Source organism: Carassius carassius, chromosome 13, assembly GCF_963082965.1.
Source record: "Carassius carassius chromosome 13, fCarCar2.1, whole genome shotgun sequence".
NCBI classification, from domain to species: Eukaryota; Metazoa; Chordata; class Actinopteri; order Cypriniformes; family Cyprinidae; genus Carassius; species Carassius carassius.
This window is the reverse complement of record NC_081767.1, coordinates 25,982,319-26,005,783: the sequence shown is the minus strand read 5'-3', so window position 1 is coordinate 26,005,783 and position 23,465 is coordinate 25,982,319. Positions and strand designations below refer to the sequence as shown.

The 23,465-nt window shown below is 37.4% G+C and overlaps 1 protein-coding gene across 1 annotated transcript in view; it reads left to right on the top strand.

The window, feature by feature from the left end:
• The window catches only part of LOC132156224 (inositol 1,4,5-trisphosphate receptor type 2-like), a 92,011-nt gene that overhangs the window by 742 nt on the left and 67,804 nt on the right, over nt 1-23,465 (top strand). Inside the window, exons 2-10 of the mRNA XM_059565133.1 lie at nt 11,286-11,356; nt 15,760-15,875; nt 16,020-16,106; nt 16,885-17,043; nt 17,894-17,992; nt 18,346-18,429; nt 18,539-18,685; nt 19,201-19,296; nt 22,913-22,963. Coding sequence (XP_059421116.1) covers nt 11,286-11,356; nt 15,760-15,875; nt 16,020-16,106; nt 16,885-17,043; nt 17,894-17,992; nt 18,346-18,429; nt 18,539-18,685; nt 19,201-19,296; nt 22,913-22,963 — 910 coding nt within the window. The remainder of the gene's footprint in view (nt 1-11,285; nt 11,357-15,759; nt 15,876-16,019; nt 16,107-16,884; nt 17,044-17,893; nt 17,993-18,345; nt 18,430-18,538; nt 18,686-19,200; nt 19,297-22,912; nt 22,964-23,465) is intronic.

Genomic DNA, 23,465 nt, shown 5'->3' with positions numbered 1-23,465 from the left:
GGCTCCGTTTAAAGGTACGTGCAGTAATGTTTGCTAATTAAGAAAAATGAAAAATCAACAGCACATTTGAAAGAAATATCATTGCCTTTAGGGTGTCATGTAAATTGTTGATTAACTACAAATTAATCACAAGAAGAAGAATATGTTCACTTCATAGAGCTTTTTCAGTCAGTTCTGTTTACAAAGTATAGCACACAAAACATTTACTGAGTGCACCTTTAATTAATAAAGTAATAGTTCACAATTATCCACAAGTAAACCATGCTATCAGTCAATCAGGGTCTTGTGAAGTGAAAAGCTGCATGTTTGTAAGAAACTCTCCTGTTTGAACTCTCCTTCTGAAGTGATCTATTGGCGAAAAATACATGTAATGCAACATTTTTCCAGATTTGTTCTGATGAAGAAACAAACTCATCTACTGTACCTCTTTGATGGTCTCTGGGTGAATACATTTTCATCACATTTTAATTTTTTGGGGAACTATTCCTTTAAAGCTAAATCAAATTTCATTTGATAGTTTCTGAGATTGCACCATGTAACAGATGCAGCTTTCATTTGATTTTCATGTGGTCATGTAGGAACACATCTGCTTGAGAGTCTTATGAAAGATTCTGAATATAACCACATGGAGGTGAAACGCCCAGCTCCACTTTAGGTTGTGTTGAATCACTTTTGCATTGTTGTGCAATGACTCATCAAGCAAATAAGGTGCAGAACAAATGCTCCTGTGTACCGTAATATTCTGCTCTGTGGCATTCAGAATGCTACGCTCACAATATGTACAACTTCATGCTTAAATCTTTTAGCCTCAGGCCATCCTTAAAAATATTATGGTTTGCAGTAACAGTAAAAAAAAAAAAAAGGGTCGGTAGGTAGGTCTATATTATTTTTTTTTAAATTTCAATGTAAAAAAAAAGTTAAATTTTGGTGATGGTGATTACGTAGGTATGAATTTAAACAAATTAGCATATCGTGACGTCACTGACTGGGTCTTCAACCCGTGCCTTCGGGTGCATAATTGCAAACCTCATTTTGATGCATGCTATATAGACCACAAACAAATTGAAATCTTTGTCAAAAACATGTTTATTGCATGAATTTCAGGTGAGAAAAAAAAATGATGTACTGTTTTACTTGCATCCACCGCTAGGTGTCAATGCAACCTACAATTGAGAGACCGTTTACTTTGCTTTCTTGGGTTGTCATTTTGAAAAAAATCCTGTTTGATTTGAGTGACAAGTGTCTAGATGCATTTTATACAGCAAATAACACCAAATATAGGTAAATCCACGGACAACAGGCAGGACGAATGTAAAATTTCAATATATTGGTAAAGACCAATATTTCTGATGATTTATTGGCGTGAAGTTACGTGCACAATGACAAACAGGAGTGCAACATTCTCGAAAAACAATAAGCAGTTTACTGCAGGCTTCAACATGGCTGTGTTTATGATTAGAAATGTCAACAACAAAAAATCGCATACGTAGGCGATTCTAGCCCGAATCAGTATCTGTATGCATGAGACTGTCTGAAAACCGGCAGAATTCACATTTCTGTTGTAAATAGAGAAACAGTGTGCAGAAGTATTATTTGCTGTTGTGCATGTGTGTCCGAAGCTGCAGTTTTTGTTTTCGAAACTTGTGTTGGTTGGTCCAATCGATTCGTGCAATAGATTTTAGAAGTTTTAGACTAGATGGGAGAAGAGATGGGAAAAGATCTGGGCACTGTTTTTCCAGAACTTCGTGCCGAGTTGAAGCGGTGTCGAGCTATTTTAATGAATTTTTTAGATGTATTATGGTGCCCGAACCCGTGTGTTTGAACAGTGACCGCAAACATTTTGTATACTGCAGCCACAGCCATCATTACCAAGCATGAACCGTTGACTCTGACAGTGAATTAGTGATGTCCTATTTGCGAACGAATCGTTCAATTTAACCGGTTCTTCTTAGTGAACCGGTTGAACCAGTTCAACAAATCGAACTGAATAATTTGAAACGGTTCTCGTCTCCAATAAGCATTACTCCACAAATGACTTAAGCTGTTAACTTTTTTTTATTGTGACTGACACTCCCTCTGAGTTAAAATAAACCAATATCCCGGAGTAATTCATTTACTCAAACAGTACACTGACGGAACTGCTGTGAAAAAAGAACTGAAGATGAACACCGAGCCGAGCCAGATGACGAACAAACACGCCCACTGCTGGAGCAGTTCTCGTTCTCGAGACAAGAACCGGTTGCATCGCTTTTCGGATCACCAGTACACTGAACTGAGAACCGTTTCTGACGGACGCGTCCGATTTGAGAACCGATGAGCTGATTCTCGTTCTCGAGTAAAGAACCAGTTGCATCGGTTTTCGGATCACCAGTACACTGAACCGAAAACAGTTTCTTTCGGATGCATCCAATTTGAGAACCGATGAACTGATGATACTGCACATGCGTGTAATTTTTCAAGTATTTAGCTAAACATCGGAAACTGTGATAAAATAACTAAATTATTTAGCTTTTTTTTTTTTTTTTTTTTTAAAGATGAATGTTTGTATGTATAGGGGTGCTCTGATCATGATCGGCCGATCGTGAATGCGCATCTCGTCAGTAAAGCCAGTTCTCTAATCAGCGGTAAATTCCATCAGGTGCGTGATTTCACATAGAGCAGCTGTTACTTTACAGAGCTGTTGTTAACTGAGAAGATGCGCAAATAAATGCTGAAAATGAATGTGGATTTGCGCAGCTTCTCAGTTAACAATGGCTTTGTGTAGTAACAGCTGCTCTGTGTGAAATCACGCACCTGGTGGAATTTACCGCTGATTAGAGAACCAGCTTTACTGACGAGATGCGCACAACGATCGGCCGATCATGATCGGCACACCCCTAGTTATGTATAGGGCAAAGGGGTTTTCGGGGAAGTTGGACAATAATTAAGACTCTAAAGACTCTGTTTAATAGGAATAAGGGATGATTTATGAAATATCTGTACTGTATTTATAGTTAATGATGACACATTCACAAATTGAGTTTGTAGTAAACAGAACATGAACACGAGTAGAGCAGCTGATGATACTGAACTGCAGCACGTGCCGGTTAGGGCGATTCTCGTTCTCGAATCAAGAACCGGTTGCATCGGTTTTCGGATCATCAGTACACTGAACCGAAAACAGTTTCTTTTGGACACGTCCGATTTGAGAACCGAGTAGCTGATGATACTGCGCATGCGTGATTCGGTGTGAAGCCGACTGACTCACAGTGCGTCTGAACCGAACTGATTCTTTTGGTGATTGATTCTGAACTGATTCTGTGCTAATGTTATGAGCGCGGGTAAACCGAGGGCTTGAATGAAGGGGCAATCTGGCGAAACGTAAGTTCATTTAATAACAAATACATTGCAATGGGTTATGTATAGTAAGTGGATCATGGTTTCTGCGCTGATGACACCTAATTTATTTACTTTATATCTTCAAAACTTAAATCCTCATATGCATATTATTGCTGTTACTGTATTTTGGTGCGTTGTTGCAAAACTTAATTGTAAACTTTTCATGATTATGAGGTTTTTAAGTTATGATTACAGATTTTTTATATTTGAATGTTTGATAGACTTGACACCATTACGTCATCGCCAATGACATCATTACGTCGAGCGTAAAAAAAGAACCGGTGAACCGTTTTTTTCAACCGGTTTATTGAATCGAACCGTCCAAAAGAACCGGTTCGCGGAAAAGAATCGAACTTCCCATCACTATATGAGATGAAGCAAATGCACAGGCCATAGTGTGACATCTGTGTAACCAGATGACGTCACAGGTTTTTCACATAGTCTTCGTTTGTATCTAGGTCTAGGCAATTTATATATTTACAATACTTACTAAAATATAATTAATATTATTTTATTGCTTTTGTATTAGTTGTTTGAAGAGTAAAAAAAAATAAAAAATTAGTCGGTCTTAACGCAAATACAACCAGCAAGTCGGTCGGACTAAAAGCAAAAAAAAAAAAAAATTGAGTCGGTCCTAAATTGACAGGGTCGGTCGGGTTACGGCAAACAAGAATATTTTTAAGGATGGCCTCAAAGAGTTGTTTGCTGTATTGAATCAGAGGGATTGCATTTCTCTGTCACTTTTCATAATTCATGACATGTTTTGGAGTTTCAAACAATTGTAAAAGTTAATGTGTGGTTTTTCACTTTATTACTAGGATTCAAACGTAAATGCTGAGGTTTTCTTTAGAAGCATGATGCAAGCTAGTTTACACGTACTTGTAGAAATGTGCACTTGTATCAGAACTGCATACAGGTTTTCTGTATGAGCAGACTGTGTCAAGGCAAGCTGTCAGACTGCATGTCCCAGTGTTGTTATGGACAGTTGTTCCAGTTTTTGTGTTTTTTTACTTTTGCAGTGTGTTTGTCCAGTTATGTTTTTCCATATTTAAACAGGCAGTCTATACTGAGTATAGGATATATTTTTTAGCCCACCAGGGTGACTACGAGCATGAAATTATTCAGCCATGACTTCCTGTTCCACAGAATTATAAATATGAAAAACACAAAGGCCAAATACCCTTGAACATCCATCACAAGTAGTCAAACCAAAGAATGTAGTTCTGATGTGCAGAACAAGATTGTTGAGCTTTACAAAATAATTTGTGGGTGTAAGGAAATAGCAAAAGCATTAAAACCCCCCGTTTCAACCTTAAGGGCAATAAATAAGAAGTCAACTAAATATGTAAAAAATCTGACGTGTGTCTATATTGTCATAATGCTCGCTGAGGAGGAGAGTTTGTGTGTTTTTAATTTTTTTTTATTTTTTAATGAAAGCTCAAAAGGATACATGATGCAGATTTATTTTCACAGCCACCTTTGCTCATATTTACTAAGGGTGCCAATGCAGTAGTTTACACACAGCACAAAAATGTTTTCAAAAATGAAAATTCTGTCATCTTTTACTCACCCTCATGTACTTTCAAACCTGAGTGTTTTTCTTCTGTTGAGCACAAAATAAGATATTTTGAAGAATGTTGGTAACCAAACAGGAGAAAGAAGAAACTCATACAGGTTTGGAACAACTTGAGGGTGAGTAAATGATGACAGAATGTTCATTTTTGTAAACTATCCATTTAAAGACAGGACTAATGCGAGCTACAGTGTTATCAATTTTATGGTACCGTATGTGCTTTTGTTGAAGCCACCAGCCTGCATTATTTCCACTTATATTGTAAACAATTTTCAGCTGCAGAATTCATGGTGGAAAAATGTAATTACCGATGATTTTGCAGAGAAATCTCCACCAGTCAGAGGATTACAAGAAGCACCAAAAAAGCACTTTGGCCACCGTCCACTCCCAAGCAGTTTTTTTAAATTATGTTCCTAATGCTCTCAAGCTACCTAAATAACTTGTATGCATACTATGCATGTTTTTGCGATAAATGAAAAATGTTGTTTCTCTGTATACAGTATAACCAACATATTTAAATAACTAACAGTTAAATAAATTAACTAAATAATTAAGTTATATATTTCTGTTATTTTTCACAGTGCTTTATTGGATTGTACATCTTTCCCTCATTAAAGCTGTTAAATACACAGCCTTGTGACATTTTTATAAATTTTCACTTCAAATCAAAGTTTGTCATGTTGTAATTCACCTCATAGCTCATAACTCTTAAAAAGACTTTTTTTCCCTAAGACCCTATGGGGAAAATACTTGTGTATCCAAGGCATATGAAAAAATGGGTGGGCACTGTTGCACCCTATGGGCTTCCCATGATGCATTGTGCTTGACTTAACTTTCTAGTTAATGAATTAAGTAGATCATTATTTGATGATCATTTTCAAAATGCCGACATGTTTCACAAATGAAAGGAACTAAAGTTTTTATGATCGCACATTGCCTACTGTATTTCTTAATATTTTGCAAACTTAGCAGGCAGGATGCCATTTATACTGTGCATTATTTAGTACTATGCTTGCACTCTATACTGAACATTGCTAGAGCTTCTCTTCTGATCCTAAACAAGGTGTTGGATTATTTCCCAGAGGCTGTAATGTGTTTGTATATAATGGAAGTTGAATGGTGTTGTCTTTTTTTTAGGAACCAATATCGTTATATTGCAGAACCCTAGAGAAGAAAGACTGATAAGAGATTTGATTGGTTGAAATTCTACATAATGAACATTTATGACTATAATTTGAGAGTAGTTTGGTTAAAAGGACAATAAAATGTCTGGTCACACAGTTCATTCTATATAATCAGTTCATGCATGGCTGTGGAAGCAAATGTAGTAGCTTACTCCCAATTTCATACATATGAAAAACAAATCATCTGAGTGCAAGAACAGGATTTGTTCTAACATGCTTAACTTGCAGCAAGCTAGGAATGATTATTCTGTTTGGACAAGGTCTAACTCCTTCACTTCATGTCATCAAGTAATGGAGCTATAATTGATATGTTTGAACACTGCTCAAACAGGCTTGTATTTTAACTTGTGTAGTGTACTTTGTTGTGTCTTTGAAGATTGCTGGCTGTCAAAGAGTTTAAAGAGAACTAGAAGCACTCTGTTACTCGTTTATGAGCATGTAATACTATAGCCTGTTGGCACCTTTCCTGTTTTCTACTTCACCTTCTAAAACACATCTTATTAATGTACTTAATGTCTTTGTTTAATACCGTACATCTGTAAATAAAAACAGGAAGATGAGGAAGTGTACTTGCATAACCAATTTAAGAAATAAAACAATTTGTCTCTGAAAATATCCATTTTCAATCTTTACTTAGCTTAGTAATCGTTCAGTAGAGTGTCTGTTTTTGTGGTGGTTTGGTAGCTCTGTGGTTGGTGCTTTTTTTTTCTTGTTTGAATATTTAAGTGAACATTTGTTCATTCAGACACGCCTGATTCATGTGAGGATAGGCAAACTTTAAAGCATCTAAATTTAGATCAATTACATGAATTCCTTTACTTCGCTCTGAGGGCTTTCATAATTCTCATTTCAATGAAACTGAAGACTGTCAGAAAGATTATAATAGATGACATTTTTTTTCTGTGGAAAATGCACATCAGATAGCAACTTTATAGACCTGTAAATCAGGTCTTTGCAACTCGGTCTTCAGGAGAACAAGGTTGTTCCTTTCTCAGAATAGACTGTCCTAAAAAATCCCCTAGTGTATGCTCACCTTTAAAGGTACTTGAAAATATTGCTTCGTTAAACCTAAAATCAGTATTTGTTATTTTAACAAATTATGCATGTCAATAGATCATAACAGCAAGACACGCGACAGAAATAGTTTTCAGGAAGCAGCACTCTTTAACCGCCTCACTCACACGTCTTTCTTTTTCGTAATACTATTGCATAACGTTCAGTGCTATTTATTCTGTGCTTTGAAACTATTTATCCTGTCCAATGTCTCAAAACATAGTCATAATAATTGTTAGTTGAATTGCATCAATGCATCAAAATGCAATAAATTGCATAAACTATAAATCTGCAAAAATTAAATAGAACAGCTTACCACACGCTTTATGGTCTTATGCAACCATACATAATTGACCAATATGCTGGACTGCCAATAATAATAATTTTTTTAATGAAATGCATTGTTTTTGTTGTTGTTGTTGTTGTTGACAAAAGGTTATTTGAGGTACAAAGGGGTACAAAAAAGGTTGGGGAAACACTGCTGCTGCCCAGCTCTTGGGTAACAGGAGAAAAGTAATTCGTGGGTAACCAGAGAATAGTAATGTTACTGCTCCGATAACGGCCTTTCTGTCATAACCTGTGTGGCACTTCCTTTAAATGTGGTAATGTACAGTATGTAGTGTGAACTCACTCATTCATTCCTTTTTTGTTTCTTCGACAATTGTAAGGAAGGAAGATTAGCTTGATGTTGTACTACAAATTTTGAGGTTGTTTGATTTACATCACGGAAGAATTATTCATAAATTCAGTTAAACCAAAAAATGTAATGTGAAGAACTTCATTTTACTTTCAACACGGTATGTAAGAGATGTTTATGCACACTCACATTCCTCCAGTCAGTTCAGTGCAGTGCTGTGAACTTCTACATTTTATTGCTGAGGTATTTATTTCCAGACAGACAGTTGTGTTCACAAGTTGAAACAAGTGCTATCATTAAGAGAACCATGAACTGCCCTTGCTAAGTAGTTGATTATTTTAAGTTTGACAGTGGGGAAAGCCTGGATTTTGGTGTGTTTATCAAGCCTAAAAGAGCACTGTGGATTCCTCTTTTATCTAAACTTTGATCAGGCTTTCACAAAAAGCCTCTTTATGTTTAAGGAGTGCCACTTTGTTTAAATTGGCTATAAAATCTCTTATTGTTTGTTAACATTAAAGAAATAACTCTGAAATAAACCAAAATGTATTTGGTATTTGTTGTTAAAGATGTACATGGATTCTGGAGAAATTCAGCATTACATGACTTGCTCACCAATGGATCCTCTGCAATGAATGGGTGCCGTCAGAATGAGTGTTCAAACGGCTGATAAATTTCAAATTAATTTCATGACTCCAGTCCATTGATTGACATTTTGTGAAGCAAAAAGCATACAAGCGAAAACTGTTCTAAGCAAATATGTTGGTGGATTTTGATGTGAGAGAACAACGGGGGATGGACTTTTTCACTGGAGGAAGCATTATTTGTGGATTATGGATGCATATTTTGGACAGAAGTAGTGGTTTAAAGGTGAAACATCTAAATTAATTAATTATTTTTTTTGTTTGTTATAAACATGCAGCTTTTCACTTTAAAAGACATTAAGGGATGGACTGGTGTCTTGTGGATTATTATAATGTTTTTATCAGCTGTTTGGACTCTTATACTGATGGCACCCATTCACTGAGGTTGAGTAAGCAAGTAATACAATGCTAATCTACAAATCTGCTCTGCTTTCAAAGAGTTGAATAGTTTGTTGATTTAGGATTATGAGCATTTTCAATTGAGTCCTTAATGAGAGGAAACTCTGTTTAACCCTCAAAGACAGCCGCCTGTGGCTAAAAAAAATAACTTTTTTTATGTTTAATAACTTTTGCACCGCTAATCCAATCTGAATGCTTTAAAAAGTGATGTAAAGCAGAGATTCTCCACGAGACATTTCTCTCATTTGGATATTCAGAGGCGCCGTAGTGCACGTGATTACATCATTGCATTTTGACAACATTGTTTCGTCAGAAGAAACCAATGCATTTCGTTCCTCTGAGCCAAACAGAAATGATTGTTGATGCGTAGTCCCACCCCCAAGCCCAGATTGGTTCAAACTGTCCCATATTCAACCAATTAAGTAGTCTTTTGAACTACTACTTAACATATTTCTTTGGAAATATGAACGAACACAAAGTGAAAGTGAAGTCTGTTGAGATTGCATACAAACATAAAATAACACATTTGCATGAGAAAACTCTCTGAAAAAAAAAAAAACACGACAGAGAACTTTGACATAAAACAAATCAAAACCAAGGATGAAACAGTGGTACATATCTGATAAAGCACTGGGATTTAAGTATTGGGTCGCTAGGCGATGTCCTGGTAAAATGGATTCTGACACGGATTACAGTCAGCGAATCTATCATTTATATTACGTATATTATGTTTATATAATTATTAATAATGATGTGTCCAAGGTTGTGCAATGTGCATCAAAAGATGTATTCTGTAAACTAGTGGTGGAAATTATGATTCTTTTTAGAGATTCGTTCATTTTCAGTTCGTTCACCAAAATGATTCGTTCAGAATCGTTCACTGATTCGTTCAGTGACCATTTCTTCGTATTACACAAAATATGCCAGCAGATGGCAAAAAAAGAGTGTATTGTGTGTTATGTCTTAAGCAACGAACGTATTCACTTGTTACAAAAACTGATCTGGCTTTATTAAAATGTGTGTATAATCACATTCAATATATAAAGTCTAATTAAGTTTTTCAGATGAATAAAGCACAAGGTTTTCTTGCCTAATTAGCATTTTAATTGTTTGGTCAGACAGTTTGTATATTATATATTCACATTCATAAATCGGGGATTAAACGTGGAGTTGCTAAATATCAAAACAAGCTATGTGCACAGTACATTACTTTGCGCTTTGCATTTTTGCGAGATTGACATGCTAAATGGCAGACTAACCCGGTTTACTCTCATTCATTTCGTTCACGAACGAGATAAGCTATGTGCCAGTTCATTTCATTCACGAAGGACATGTATCAGCTCATTCAACTCATTCACGAACGACATGGGTAACAGTTCAGTCATTTCATTCACGAACTACATGTATCAGCTCATTCAACTCATTCACGAACGACATGGGTACCAGTTCAGTCATTTCGTTCACTAACGACATGTATCAGCTCATTCAACTCATTCACGAACGACATGGGTACCAGTTCAGTCATTTCGTTCTAATAAGATCTCCAGATCTCGTTCAGACTAATGAAACTCGTTCATTAAGGGCGTATTCGTTCACTACGTTCAACAAATCACATACTCTGTCACATCTCATACTCGTAGGCTATTGGCTCGAGTTTGAGTAATTCTTTGACAGGATGAAATGGTTGTTACCCGGTTCACTGAGCTGCGCATGAGCTGCTTATAGCGCCGCGCTGCTGTGAAGGGAGGAACTTCACTGAACGAGAAGTACGAGTCAGTTGATTACGTGAACAAGAACGATTCGTTCACCTAAAAGATTCGTTCAAAAAGAACGATTCGTTCACGAACGACACATCACTACTGTAAACGATAATTATATTGTTCATAAAGATAGATTGCACTATTTATCTCTGTTGCACTCTGAATATTTCTCACTCATTTTGTGTGTGGTTTGTTAATCATTTGCACTGTTTTACACTGTCGTGTTGAAGACAATTTGTGCAATTGTTTTTACTATATGCTGCATAGTTTGTGTTTGTTCATACTCAGATTGAAAATATGTTTCTCATAAGAAGAAAAAAACTTATTTTGTTTGGTTTTGTTATCATATAACACTCTTTCCATACAGCACAAAGTGTCAGTGATTTCCGCATCTAAAGGCCGCGCTTGCTTTCGTACTGGCGGAACATTGCTGCTCCAGAATTGGACACAACCTAGAAAAATGTATCGGCATGGATTTTTACCTATAGCCAATAGTTCCGGGTATTGACTAGCTGTGCTGATTAATCTGCTTATGCTTGCGGCTTGTCTGAACAAAGTCTAATTGAAAGAAAATTGTCTTTAAAAAATGTATAATTTTCTGTTTCTCATCCTTCAATGTATAATTTTACATAAGTAAAATATCATATTTTGCCTCTTCAGGTTGGTGGATGACCGATGTGTGGTGCAACCTGAGGCTGGGAATCTTAAAGAACCACCGAAAAAATTCAGAGGTGAGTCGGTCTGACAAGATTGATCACACAAAATGAGCCAATGCTAACATATTAGCACCATTATTAGCCAGTGGATAGTTGTTATTGATATAACCGTGTTAAGAGCTAATTTGGAATTAGCTTATGAAGGTGAATCTTACTCAGTCAAGCTATATATAGCTGTGCTACAAGTTACTACAGTAGTTGGTGGAATAAGTAGCTTGTTATGCTGTTTTGAAAAACTTAAGCTACATGCTAAAGAAAAATGTAGTTAAGTTAGCATCGTTGCTTTTGCTTAGTTACTCCCTAGCATTGTAGTACCAATAAAAAGTGGCAGGCAAAAGAAATCCCAACACCGGGCAAAAGAAATCTGTAGCTATAACTTTCTGCCGTTGTGTTTCTTTACACCTACTCAGCCACTGATTAATTATTCGGCCCTTGAGCAGTAAGAGCCTCCTACATGCTGAATCTTTGCTCTTGCCAAGGCTGCGCACGCAGGCTGTCAGCGCCCCATGTTTTCAGTTTATAGTGAGATCTCAGTAGGGTGCCTGGCTGTTGCCTAATGACTAAAATTGTAAGCAGAGGTGGATAAACAGTGTTGTTCCTCAGAAAGAATCAGAAATAGCTATAACTGTAAACTTTTATTTTCCTGTTGTGCTGAAGGGCTTTGTTGAAAAGCTAGCTCCAAAGGGATGTTCACTACAAGTCAATACAAGCTTCCTGTGGTCTTGAACACAAAAGTCCATGTGATAACTTGCGCTTTTTATGTACTAGTTAACCAGAAGTAATAGTTAACCAGAAAATGAAATTAATGGTAAAATACAATAATAAACACATTTCAGTTAGAGATCTTACTCTGTATAAAATGTTCTTAAATCTTTAATAATCAAACTTTTACACTGTTGTAGACACATTTTAATGAGTCCCTGAAGGTTAGCAAATAAGCTTTCACTGTTGGATTTACTCTGTTGTCACTGTGTATTATACAAGTGTATTTGAATCTGTCTTCTCTAAACTATTTTGTTTGTGCACAGTACATTCGCATTAAGGAGAAATCATACATATATTTGGTTTGCTGGAGTAAAATGACAGATTGTCAGTCTTGTCCTTTTATTTAACTCAAAGACACCTATAAAATAAAATGATACAGTCGCTTGGATTCAGTAATGACACTGAAACCAATTTACCTGTTAAGGGCTGACAAGAAAACCCAGTCACAGGGCAGAGCTCCAAGGCTTAGATAACAGATAACAAAAGGGAGATAACAATGTTATTCCTTTAAAGGGGATATGTCTGGGCATCTGTATTTCACCATATCACCAGAATCTGGCCTGTCACCTAGGGGAACTTCATACATATACACCTAATCCTCCCATTGGGGCTACAGGATAGCCCACAACCTCTCTGCCTGAGGCACTGAGAGCCCTGAGAGTGGACCAGGGAACGTAAAGTACATGCTCAACCTGGAATCAACAGGCTCCTAGGCAATCTTCCTGTAGTGAGAGGAGCATTGCCAAACTCAACCAGAAAGGGCAGTCTAACAGGGTTAGCAGAAAGGAGGCAGCTAGGCTTGAAAGGAGTCTGCTGAAGAGGCTTCTGGGAGCGTCAGACTCTTGGAATATCATTATAACTAAGGGTAGCAACCACGAAAACAGGACAGAACCCAAAGCCATTCATGCACATGATTAGGGCTCCTCAAAGCAAGTACTCAATAATATGCCTTCAGAATGAAAGAAGTGCCATCACAGTGAGGTCCATAGTGGGCCTTAAAACCTATCATGACTGCAAAGATGGAGCGGAGAGCATGTGCAGAATGGTCACAGGGAGCTTAGATCTTAAGGAGCCCTTCAGGGCAAGATATGAATTAGCTAACCTCATAAGCACCCTGCCAGGGTGGCTTCTCGAAGCCAAAACACTATACCAGAGACGTACCCTGAGCAGCTCTCAGGAGCGCAAGGGAGGTACAGTCAGGCTCCTGTCCTCGAGTAGCAGAATACTCAACTACACCTACTCAAGGTGAGGAGCATCAGCTCAACCTAGAGATGCGAGAGGATGATGGAGGCTATGCAGGTCTACAACTTGGGCTACGGAAAACCTATCTGTGCTGTACTATAGAGGTCTTCACAGTGCACCTGAGACCCGTCGACCCGGGACCCGTACGGGTTCGGGTCTATATTTTAAATAAGCTGGGTCCCGGGTCTGTTAAACATTGTGTGTAATACCCGTGCGATCGGAGTCATCGGACTCGAAAAACACCCGGCAGTGATCAGACACTGCTTGTGTTTTTTGTAACTTGTAAAATTAGGAAAAGTGTGAGCCAAAAAAAAAAGATCTCTCTCTCTCTCTCTATCTGCCGTTAGAAACAGAGCACGCAGACTCCGAGTTAATGCCAAGTGCAAGACCCTTGGAGACTTGACACACTCATATTTAATATATTTCAAAGAGGTGAACTGTGACATGAATGTTTTTTATGATGCTCAAATTGAGTTAAAAAGCATTTTTTAGGTTGATCCAGCTAGCACGCATGTGCAGTCTCAAGCACATATCATGTTTCTATGCTAACCAGTGAGGGACACAATGACTTCGACCGCCAAATCGCGCTTTAAATTTATTTTTTACATTTACTTTACATTTACATTTTATTTTATAATAATATTAATGAACCGTTTAATCTTAAAGTTTTAGTGGTCAGATTCAGGTACAGGATGGAGGACCCAGATGCGCTGCAAGAGGTATGTTAATTAGCATACACACAACAAATGCAAGCAAACTAGCGATAACAGTATTCTAAGAGAGCAGGGTACACAACTACACTTGCAAGCCTATACTTGAGAAAGATGAGGAGCCTAATTGAGGAGGCCTTGTAGGAGGCAAGGCCGGATTTACCTCTTTTCATGACATAGGCCAAACAAATCTTTGGGCCCCCCTTACCCATTAATATAATAGGCCTAATATCACGAAACAAGCAAACAAATATTTAGTAATCAGTTGAAACCAGTGTTTTCTATCGCAATAAGCGATAACTGCGATAGGAAACGAGAACTGAGAAAGACCATTCCATATAGGCGTGGCTACCTGGCCAGTGGCCACATAACCACCTCAGGAGTGCTTTTGTTCTCTAATCATTTTAACGGTCTGGAGTCACAATCACACATCAGTTGTTGAGATGATTTATTTCAAGACATTTGACATGTTTCTGTCCTGAAATATTGTATGTGTTGAACTAGCTAATTTTTAATGCACCTCATCCCAAACTTTGTTGCAAATTCCAAAATGTAATTTTAGAGCTAATAACAGAGGCTTGAGCCATTGATATGCAGGCTAACGCATATATTAGAGAGAGAGAGAGCAAAAGAGAGAGAGATTAAGTGCGTGTAAATACTTGCATCTGTATGTCTCTCAGCAGTATTTAACAGCAGTATCTACTTATAGTGAATTTTTAAGTTTAACTGCTTCAAGAACCTCACTACTGAGAAATGTGAAACTTTTATTGATAAATTCTCTGACTACAAGTTTCTGTCCCCGTCTATGCGTGTGTGCGCGAGTGTGTGTGTGTGTGTCTGTGTGTGTCTGTACTGTGTGTGTGCGTCTGTGAGAGAAACAAGGAAAAAGAAACCATGATTTCTGTTCATAAAAAAGGTTGAACACATGGAAATAGTTCTTAGTTTTTACCCTCTTGTTTGTTATATTTATTTGCTCAATGTGTTCTTGGGTTTTGGTTCTTTTACTGTTGTAAATATCCCATAGTATAACAAAAATATTATATATCTCTTCATTGTGTTTGGGCCCCCACCTGGACGAGGAAGCATGGGCATGTGCCTAGAATGCCTATGATTAAATCCAGCCCTGTTAGGAGGCCATACAACGCAAGAGGTCCCCAGAACGGGAGGAGGTCCCAACCCATGGGGATCACATCCTGAATCTCAGACAGAGCAGGTTCACAGAGAGCCATACAACCCTGAAATGAAAGTAAAGGCTCAAAGGATGGGTTCCTGGGGTGCAGTTATAATGTCAGGTCCCTGCCATGCTCTGTCTATAAACTATGTGTATGTTCAATATGCATAGCATGTATTCAGCTCCTAAAGACACTTCATTCAAGTGTTTGATTCCCTCTGAAATCAAGTGAGAACAGAAGCCCCAAGTATCAGACGGAACCCTCGGACGAGTCGTGTTTAGCTGCTAACATAAACAAACGGCAGTGAAGAAAGAAGATGATTATGTATTCTCCCGGCACCCTTTTATACTCTTGTCGCGCCGGTAGTGACATCATAGGCTGTCACCAGACAATGTTATTATCTTGTTTAGACACCGGTCACACTGAAGGTATTCCCCATAGCAACCACTAGAGGACGCTGTTTGAGTTCCTTCACAAGGAAAACTAAAATTCTGCAGCTAATAGAACTGTTTTTCTTTCTGTTGTTTAGATTGCCTCTTCAAGGTGTGTCCTATGAATAGGTACTCTGCACAGAGACAGTTCTGGAAGGCAAAACAGGGGAAACATGGGACCAGCACACAGAGAGAACTCTTCAAGAAATTACAGGTGCCCCGTATAACACTGTCTGCAAACAGTGTATATGCATCTTAGTTCTTTAACATCAGAACATGATCATGCAATAGAATTCGACAACTTGGCATTTTGTGATTGCTAATTATAGTTTGCTCTCCTTTCTACTAAATTTTGCAGCATGCAGCAGAAATGGAGCAAAAACAGAACGATACTGAGAATAAGAAATTATTGGGAGAGATTGTCAAATATAGTCGAGTAATACAGGTATAGTCAAGCTTCCCTCTTCTTATCAACAAATGTTTTTTTTTGTACAATTCTGGTTGGACATTGAGAACATTATGTTTGTTTTTACACTGTTGCCAAGACTGCTCAAAGAGGCATTTGACAGAGTTTGTGATATATGGCTCCAGAACCGATAGAAAGAAATGCTTGTTTGATTGGTCAGTTTAATCTTAGTGCTTCTATGGGCTTACACAAAAACCATGGTTACAGATGTTTTACCAAACTTATTTGACCCAAAGGGGGCATCTACGTTTGAGGTTTGTGGTTGCTTTCAAGGATACTGATTTGAAATTCATGTGCCTTTATTGTGGCCTTTTGTTTTACTTTCAAAGACATGATTCGAAAATCAAAAGTCTGGCTATATGAGCCTAGCATCTGATAGTAAACTGAAAGTTTCAGTTTAGTATCATATTATATTCTCACAGAGCCAGACTTTTCACTTTTGAATCATGACTGGTCAAAATACATATTGCATCTTATTTTACTTACAAACATTCTAATATGCTGATTAGGTGCTCAAGAAATGTGTGAAACAATTGTGCTGCATAATATTTTTGTGGAAACAGTGATGCATTTTTTTTTCAGGATTCTTTAATGATTAGAAATTTCAAAAGAACAGCATTTTACATTTTAAATATATTTTTTATGTTATTATCAGTTAAATCCGACATAAAAAAAAAACAATAGACCTCAAACTTTTGAATGATAATGTATTTAGTGCAGTATTTTTAAATACAGTACACTTTACTTATATTTTCAGCTTCTCCATATTAAGAGTAATAAGTACCTGACAGTGAATAAGCGTCTTCCTGCTCTGCTGGAGAAGAACGCTATGCGTGTGTCTCTGGACCCGTTGGGAAATGAGGGCTCCTGGTTCTGCATCCAGCCTTTCTGGAAGCTACGCAGTGAAGGAGACAATGTAGGCATCGCTCCACTTACACAACATACACATCAGAAACAGTGACTGTGTTTAGGTTCTGACTTTTATCATGTTTTTCTATTTTTAAATATGCAGTGTAGAAATTACTGCATCATTGGTAATGGGCCATTTACCCATTTTTAAAAAGCTAATCACCTCTAATCATTATACAAACGTTTTGTTGTGTTAACTCATTTGGTCTCTCCTCTTGTTTTCATCTCAGCTACTGAATCGTGAAGGTATCTAATATATAGTTTGGAGCATGCAATGTGTGTGTGTGTGTACACACAGAGACGTTTGCAGTATGCTGTTAACATGCATGTAACCTGCAACCCTAACAGCCTGTTACAGAACCAAATTCACACAATGTTGTTGCTTAATTCTTTTTGTCTTGATTTTTTTTCTTTCGTGCCTGAATTATTAAAATATATCTAAATACTTCCATATCTAGTATGCAAATAGTTTCCAAATCAGAATATAATTGTTAAATAGCATCCAAACAGGTTTATTGACGTACAAATGTTTAAGAATCCTTATTTAATCTATTATAAAATTGATGGAATTAATTGGATGATTGTATTGACATTCAGTGACATTGTTTTTAATCACTTGTAACACTGTTGACTCATTTACTTAATGTGCTATCATGAAAAAGCATGCTTAAAGATTTCATGGGGTCAAGTGTAAATGTGTCTAAAACACCAGATTCCAAACTAAGCATGTCACAAGATGTGATGTTTCTTTTAATCGGTTTCTTTTGTTGTTGAAATGGTAAAACAACAGAAACAGCTGATGTTGAAGCAGTGTTGTGTGTGTGTGTGTGTGTGTGTGTGTGTGTGCTTGTTTGTAGGTGGTACTTGGAGATAAAGTGGTTCTAATGCCTGTAAACGCAGGGCAGCCTCTCCACGCCAGCAACATCGAACTCCTGGATAACCGTGGCTGCAAAGAGGTCAGACACCAGCTGTGTTCTCAGCAGCACTGTTAATGAGTCAGGTTCTGAGTCATTGAGTTAGGTTCTGATGTGTTGTATTAATTACCGGGTTCCCATGGTGGTGGAAAAGCTGGAAATGTGAAGGGAATTCTGGATTTCATGCTTGGAAAAATCATGAACATTGATAATTGTTAGAAATCTTGAACAATTCATGGAAGTTTCTATAACAAAGCTGTAGAAATGTTTGATTTATGATGAACAAAAATTCAGTGAATCAATCAAGTCGTAAAAAAATAAATAAATGGAATCAGAATGATTTCAATCACAAATAAATGAAAATAAAAAGAAAGATGTGTATTTCCGTGTGGCAGGTTAACGCTTTGAACTGCGACACCAGTTGGAAGGTCACTCTTTTCATGAAATTCTGTGAATACAGAGATGACATATTAAAAGGGGTGAGTCTTATATGATTTGTTTGAAGTGGTCTATTGATTTGGGTTCATTTTGTATTGTGGTTTATAATATCTTTCTAATCATTTGTGTCTCTCTCTTTGATTCGCTCAGGGGGATGTGGTGAGGTTGTTTCATGCCGAGCAGGAAAGGTTTCTAACTTGTGATGAGTACAAGAAGAAGCAGTATGTCTTCTTACGAGCCACTCTCCGCCAATCAGCAACATCCGCCACCAGTTCAAAAGCTCTATGGGAAGTCGAGGTATAGTTTTGTATGATGATGTCAAAGTTTTTTAACTCCCAAACCTTTGTGTTATAACATTTTGTGATTTACAAATGGGATACACACTACTGTTCAGAAGTTTGGGGTCAATAAGACTTTTTATCATGTTTTTGAAAAATCTTTTATCTATACCAAGGCTGTGTATTTTTTAAAATTCAAAAATACAGTAGTAAAAACAGTAATATTGTGAAATATGATTACATGTTAAAATAACTGTTTTCTATTTTAATATTTTAAAGTGTGATGGCAAAGCTGAAAATTCAGCAGCCATTACTCCAGTCTCTGCTGAATATTTTTGTGGAAACTGGTTAATTCTTTAGGATTCTTTGATGAATGAAAAGATCAAAAGACCAGCCTTTATTTGAAAAAAAAAAAAAATTAAGTAATCTTACTTAATCATAGCCCAAACTTTTGAACGGTAGTGAATGTCCTTTCTCAGAAGTTAGAACAATATCACGCAGTACAGAATTAATCTGGAGTCTCGTGTGCTTCAGGTTGTACATAATGACCCCTGCAAAGGAGGAGCCGGCCAATGGAACAGCCTGTTTCGCTTCAAACACCTCGCCACAGGCAACTACCTTGCGGCAGAGGTGCACATTCCAACCATCCATTGTTTAATCCTTACCCGAAACTCATCCTGTTTTTCTGTTCCCCCTGCTTTGCATATTTCAGTCATGGTTAAAGAGCTGTTTAGTATATGGTTTGACATGGTGTTATTTTTGTGAATTCCTGTGGTTTTCATCTATTTGCATGCTGCACACATGAAGCCTTTCCTAGAGCAGTAAACTCACCAGCACACCATTTGAATGATTTAGCTACATTTACTCAACCGACCGATCAATAACACATTAGCTGAATGCTGATATGAGAAGAATGTCAGAATGTGTCAGCAGCTCTTCCAAGTCCAAGTCTGCTTTATTGTCAATTCTTCCACATGTACAGTACATACATACAGAGAATCGAAATTGCGTTACTCTCAGACCCCGGTGCACACAGACCAATGCTGCACAAAGTGACTGGTGCATGTCAACGTATATTAGTGGTTGTGGGGGGGGGGGGGATCTGGGGGGGGCGGGGGGCGTGGGTTCATTGTTCAGTGGTGCCTGGGACAGAAGAGGGGAGTGGGGAGCAAGTTCGGGAGTGAGTTCAGCTTCCTGACAGCCTGGAGATCTTCTTTCTGAGATCTCTATTGTTTCTTGTAGATTGCAAGGAGTTTAACAACTCTTAACATTTCTAATCAAACTCTCTCTCATCACCAAATTATCTGAACTTTAATATTCCAAATAATTTTATGGACATATTCAGATTTCTCTGGGTTCTCTGAAGTGGAAACCATCATAGTTGGTTAAAAATCTTTAGTGGTGAACATATGGCAAGCCGTTTTAGCTTGAAATATTCCAAGTGTTACTCGTCGTAATTGCATTTTTACTAGTAACAGTTTAATTATAGAGCTCTCTAATTCAGTTCTTCCAAGTAACAATTATGATTAAAGAGCTCTCTAAATCAATTCTTACTAGTAAGAATTTAATTGTAGAGTGCCCTGATTGAATTGTTACTAGTAAAAATGCAATTATGAAGAGTAATGCTGGGAATATTTTAAGATAATATGAATGGAAACTAAGGACCTTTTGTAAAACTAGGGTAAATTCATTCTGGCAAATTACCAGAATGAGAAGTTGTAACATTACCAGTTAATTACTGAGCCAATCATAATGTTCTGACACAGTTGACGCTTATACTCCACACTATGTAGTTTGGTTTGAAGTTGTCTAATACGATGTCTTTGGGCAAAAGGCAGCTGCATGAACAGTTGACACAAAAATTAAAACATCAACAAAAAAAAACACTGTCCGCATACAACCCGAATTCCGGAAAAGTTGGGACGTTTTTAAAATTTTAATAAAATGAAAACTAAAAGACTTTCAAATCACATGAGCCAATATTTTATTCACAATAGAACATAGATAACATAGCAAATGTTTAAACTGAGAAAGTTTACAATTTTATGCACAAAATGAGCTCATTTCAATTTTGATTTCTGCTACAGGTCTCAAAATAGTTGGGACGGGGCATGTTTACCATGGTGTAGCATCTCCTTTTCTTTTCAAAACAGTTTGAAGACGTCTGGGCATTGAGGTTATGAGTTGCTGGAGTTTTGCTGTTGGAATTTGGTCCCATTCTTGCCTTATATAGATTTCCAGCTGCTGAAGAGTTCGTGGTCGTCTTTGACGTATTTTTCGTTTAATGATGCGCCAAATGTTCTCTATAGGTGAAAGATCTGGACTGCAGGCAGGCCAGGTTAGCACCCGGACTCTTCTACGACGAAGCCATGCTGTTGTTATAGCTGCAGTATGTGGTTTTGCATTGTCCTGCTGAAATAAACAAGGCCTTCCCTGAAATAGACGTTGTTTGGAGGGAAGCATATGTTGCTCTAAAACCTTTATATACCTTTCAGCTTTCACAGAGCCTTCCAAAACATGCAAGCTGCCCATACCGTATGCACTTATGCACCCCCATACCATCAGAGATGCTGGCTTTTGAACTGAACGCTGATAACATGCTGGAAGGCCTTCCTCCTCTTTAGCCCGGAGGACACGGCGTCCGTGATTTCCAACAAGAATGTCAAATTTGGACTCGTCTGACCATAAAACACTATTCCACTTTGAAATAGTCCATTTTAAATGAGCCTTGGCCCACAGGACACGACGGCGCTTCTGGACCATGTTCACATATGGCTTCCTTTTTGCATGATAGAGCTTTAGTTGGCATCTGCTGATGGCACGGCGGATTGTGTTTACCGACAGTGGTTTCTGAAAGTATTCCTGGGCCCATTTAGTAATGTCATTGACACAATCATGCCGATGAGTGATGCAGTGTCGTCTGAGAGCCCGAAGACCACGGGCATCCAATAAAGGTCTCCGGCCTTGTCCCTTACGCACAGAGATTTCTCCAGTTTCTCTGAATCTTTTGATGATGTTATGCACTGTAGATGATGAGATTTGCAAAGCCTTTGCAATTTGACGTTGAGGAACATTGTTTTTAAAGTTTTCCACAATTTTTTTACGCAGTCTTTCACAGATTGGAGAGCCTCTGCCCATCTTTACTTCTGAGAGACTCTGCTTCTCTAAGACAAAGCTTTTATAGCTAATCATGTTACAGACCTGATATCAATTAACTTAATTAATCACTAGATGTTCTCCCAGCTGAATCTTTTCAAAACTGCTTGTTTTTTTAGCCATTTGTTGCCCCCGTGCCAACTTTTTTGAGACCTGTAGCAGGCATTAAATTTTAAATGAGCTAATTAAGTGGATAAAATTGTAAAATTTCTCAGTTTAAACATTTGCTACGTTATCTATGTTCTATTGTGAATAAAATATTGGCTCATGTGATTTGAAATTCCTTTAGTTTTCATTTTATTAAAATTTAAAAAACGTCCCAACTTTTCCGGAATTCGGGTTGTATACCAAAGCTCTGTACTTCTACGGAATGTAAAAAGTAATCAAATTTTTTTCTATCCTTTATTTCTGCTAGGGAATTTTTTTTAAATATCTGTCAAAATTAATGCTTAAACATGACACACACTACTGATCAAAAGTTTAAGGTCAATACATTTTTTCAGTATACTTTTATCCAGCAAAACATTACATTGTTAAAAAGTGACAGAAAATACTTTTATATTGTTACAAAGAATTGTAATCTGAAAAATGCATCAAATTATAAAAAAATGTATAAAAAATGTGATATTTTATAATGTTTAGTAAAATAATAAGATGAAATACACATGAAATAAATAATTTAATTTTAAGATATTTAAGTAGAACATTTTTATTTTAATTTGTAATAATATTTCACAATATTGCTATTTTTATTGTTTTCCTGATCATATAAATGCAGCATAGGTGAGCATAAGATACTTTTTTTTAATAAATAAATAAAAAGTATAAATATCTACCTCAAAACAATATAATGTACTTTTGGAGAGGCTTATCGTTATTTTATATATATTTTTAGGAGTACAGAAGATGGGCTGCAGATGGCAGTCTTCACAATGTTATTGTCACAATCATGTAGAATCAGTCACAATCATCCACTGTGCACAGTGCGGACAGAGGGGGTTATTGTCTGAGATAATATTGCTGAAAGAACCCCACTTTGTGTCTGTGTATTCCATAAGGCTTTTCATGAACACTTCTGCTTCTTTTTCAGGTGAATCCTGATTTTAAGGATTGTCCCGACAGTATCAGCACCAAAAACGAGGTAAGTTGGACCTCACTTGGATGCCAGCCTATGAGTCTAGGCTTGGAATCTAAGCTTACAGAATTCCACTGAAATATCTTCAGGGTTCCAAAGAAGTTCCTTTACCCATTCACCAGAATTCCATACAATTTTTTTTCCCCCACAGTCACCACCCATTGTGACTGAAGTTTTGCCGACTCTATCTAGACCTGTCTGATAGATGAAACATTGATGTGAGACTGTAATGTAATAAACACATTTTTTAAGTTTTGTGTCTCTTAGGCACAGCACTGTGTCCCAGCCCAACTCTCTCGCACAACTTCACTATTACGTAATCCGTTTCTCTCTCGTCTCCTTCACGCTGCAACAGACAGGCTCACACATCTCCCGTCCTCCTCCTCTCCAGAGATTTTTTTTCCTTCTGCCGGTGTCTCTCACTGCACCTTTCCACTGTATTAGCATTCTGCTTCAGCAGCCTTGGAGACAAACACACGCGCATACACGTTTGCAGCGGGGGCTCCTT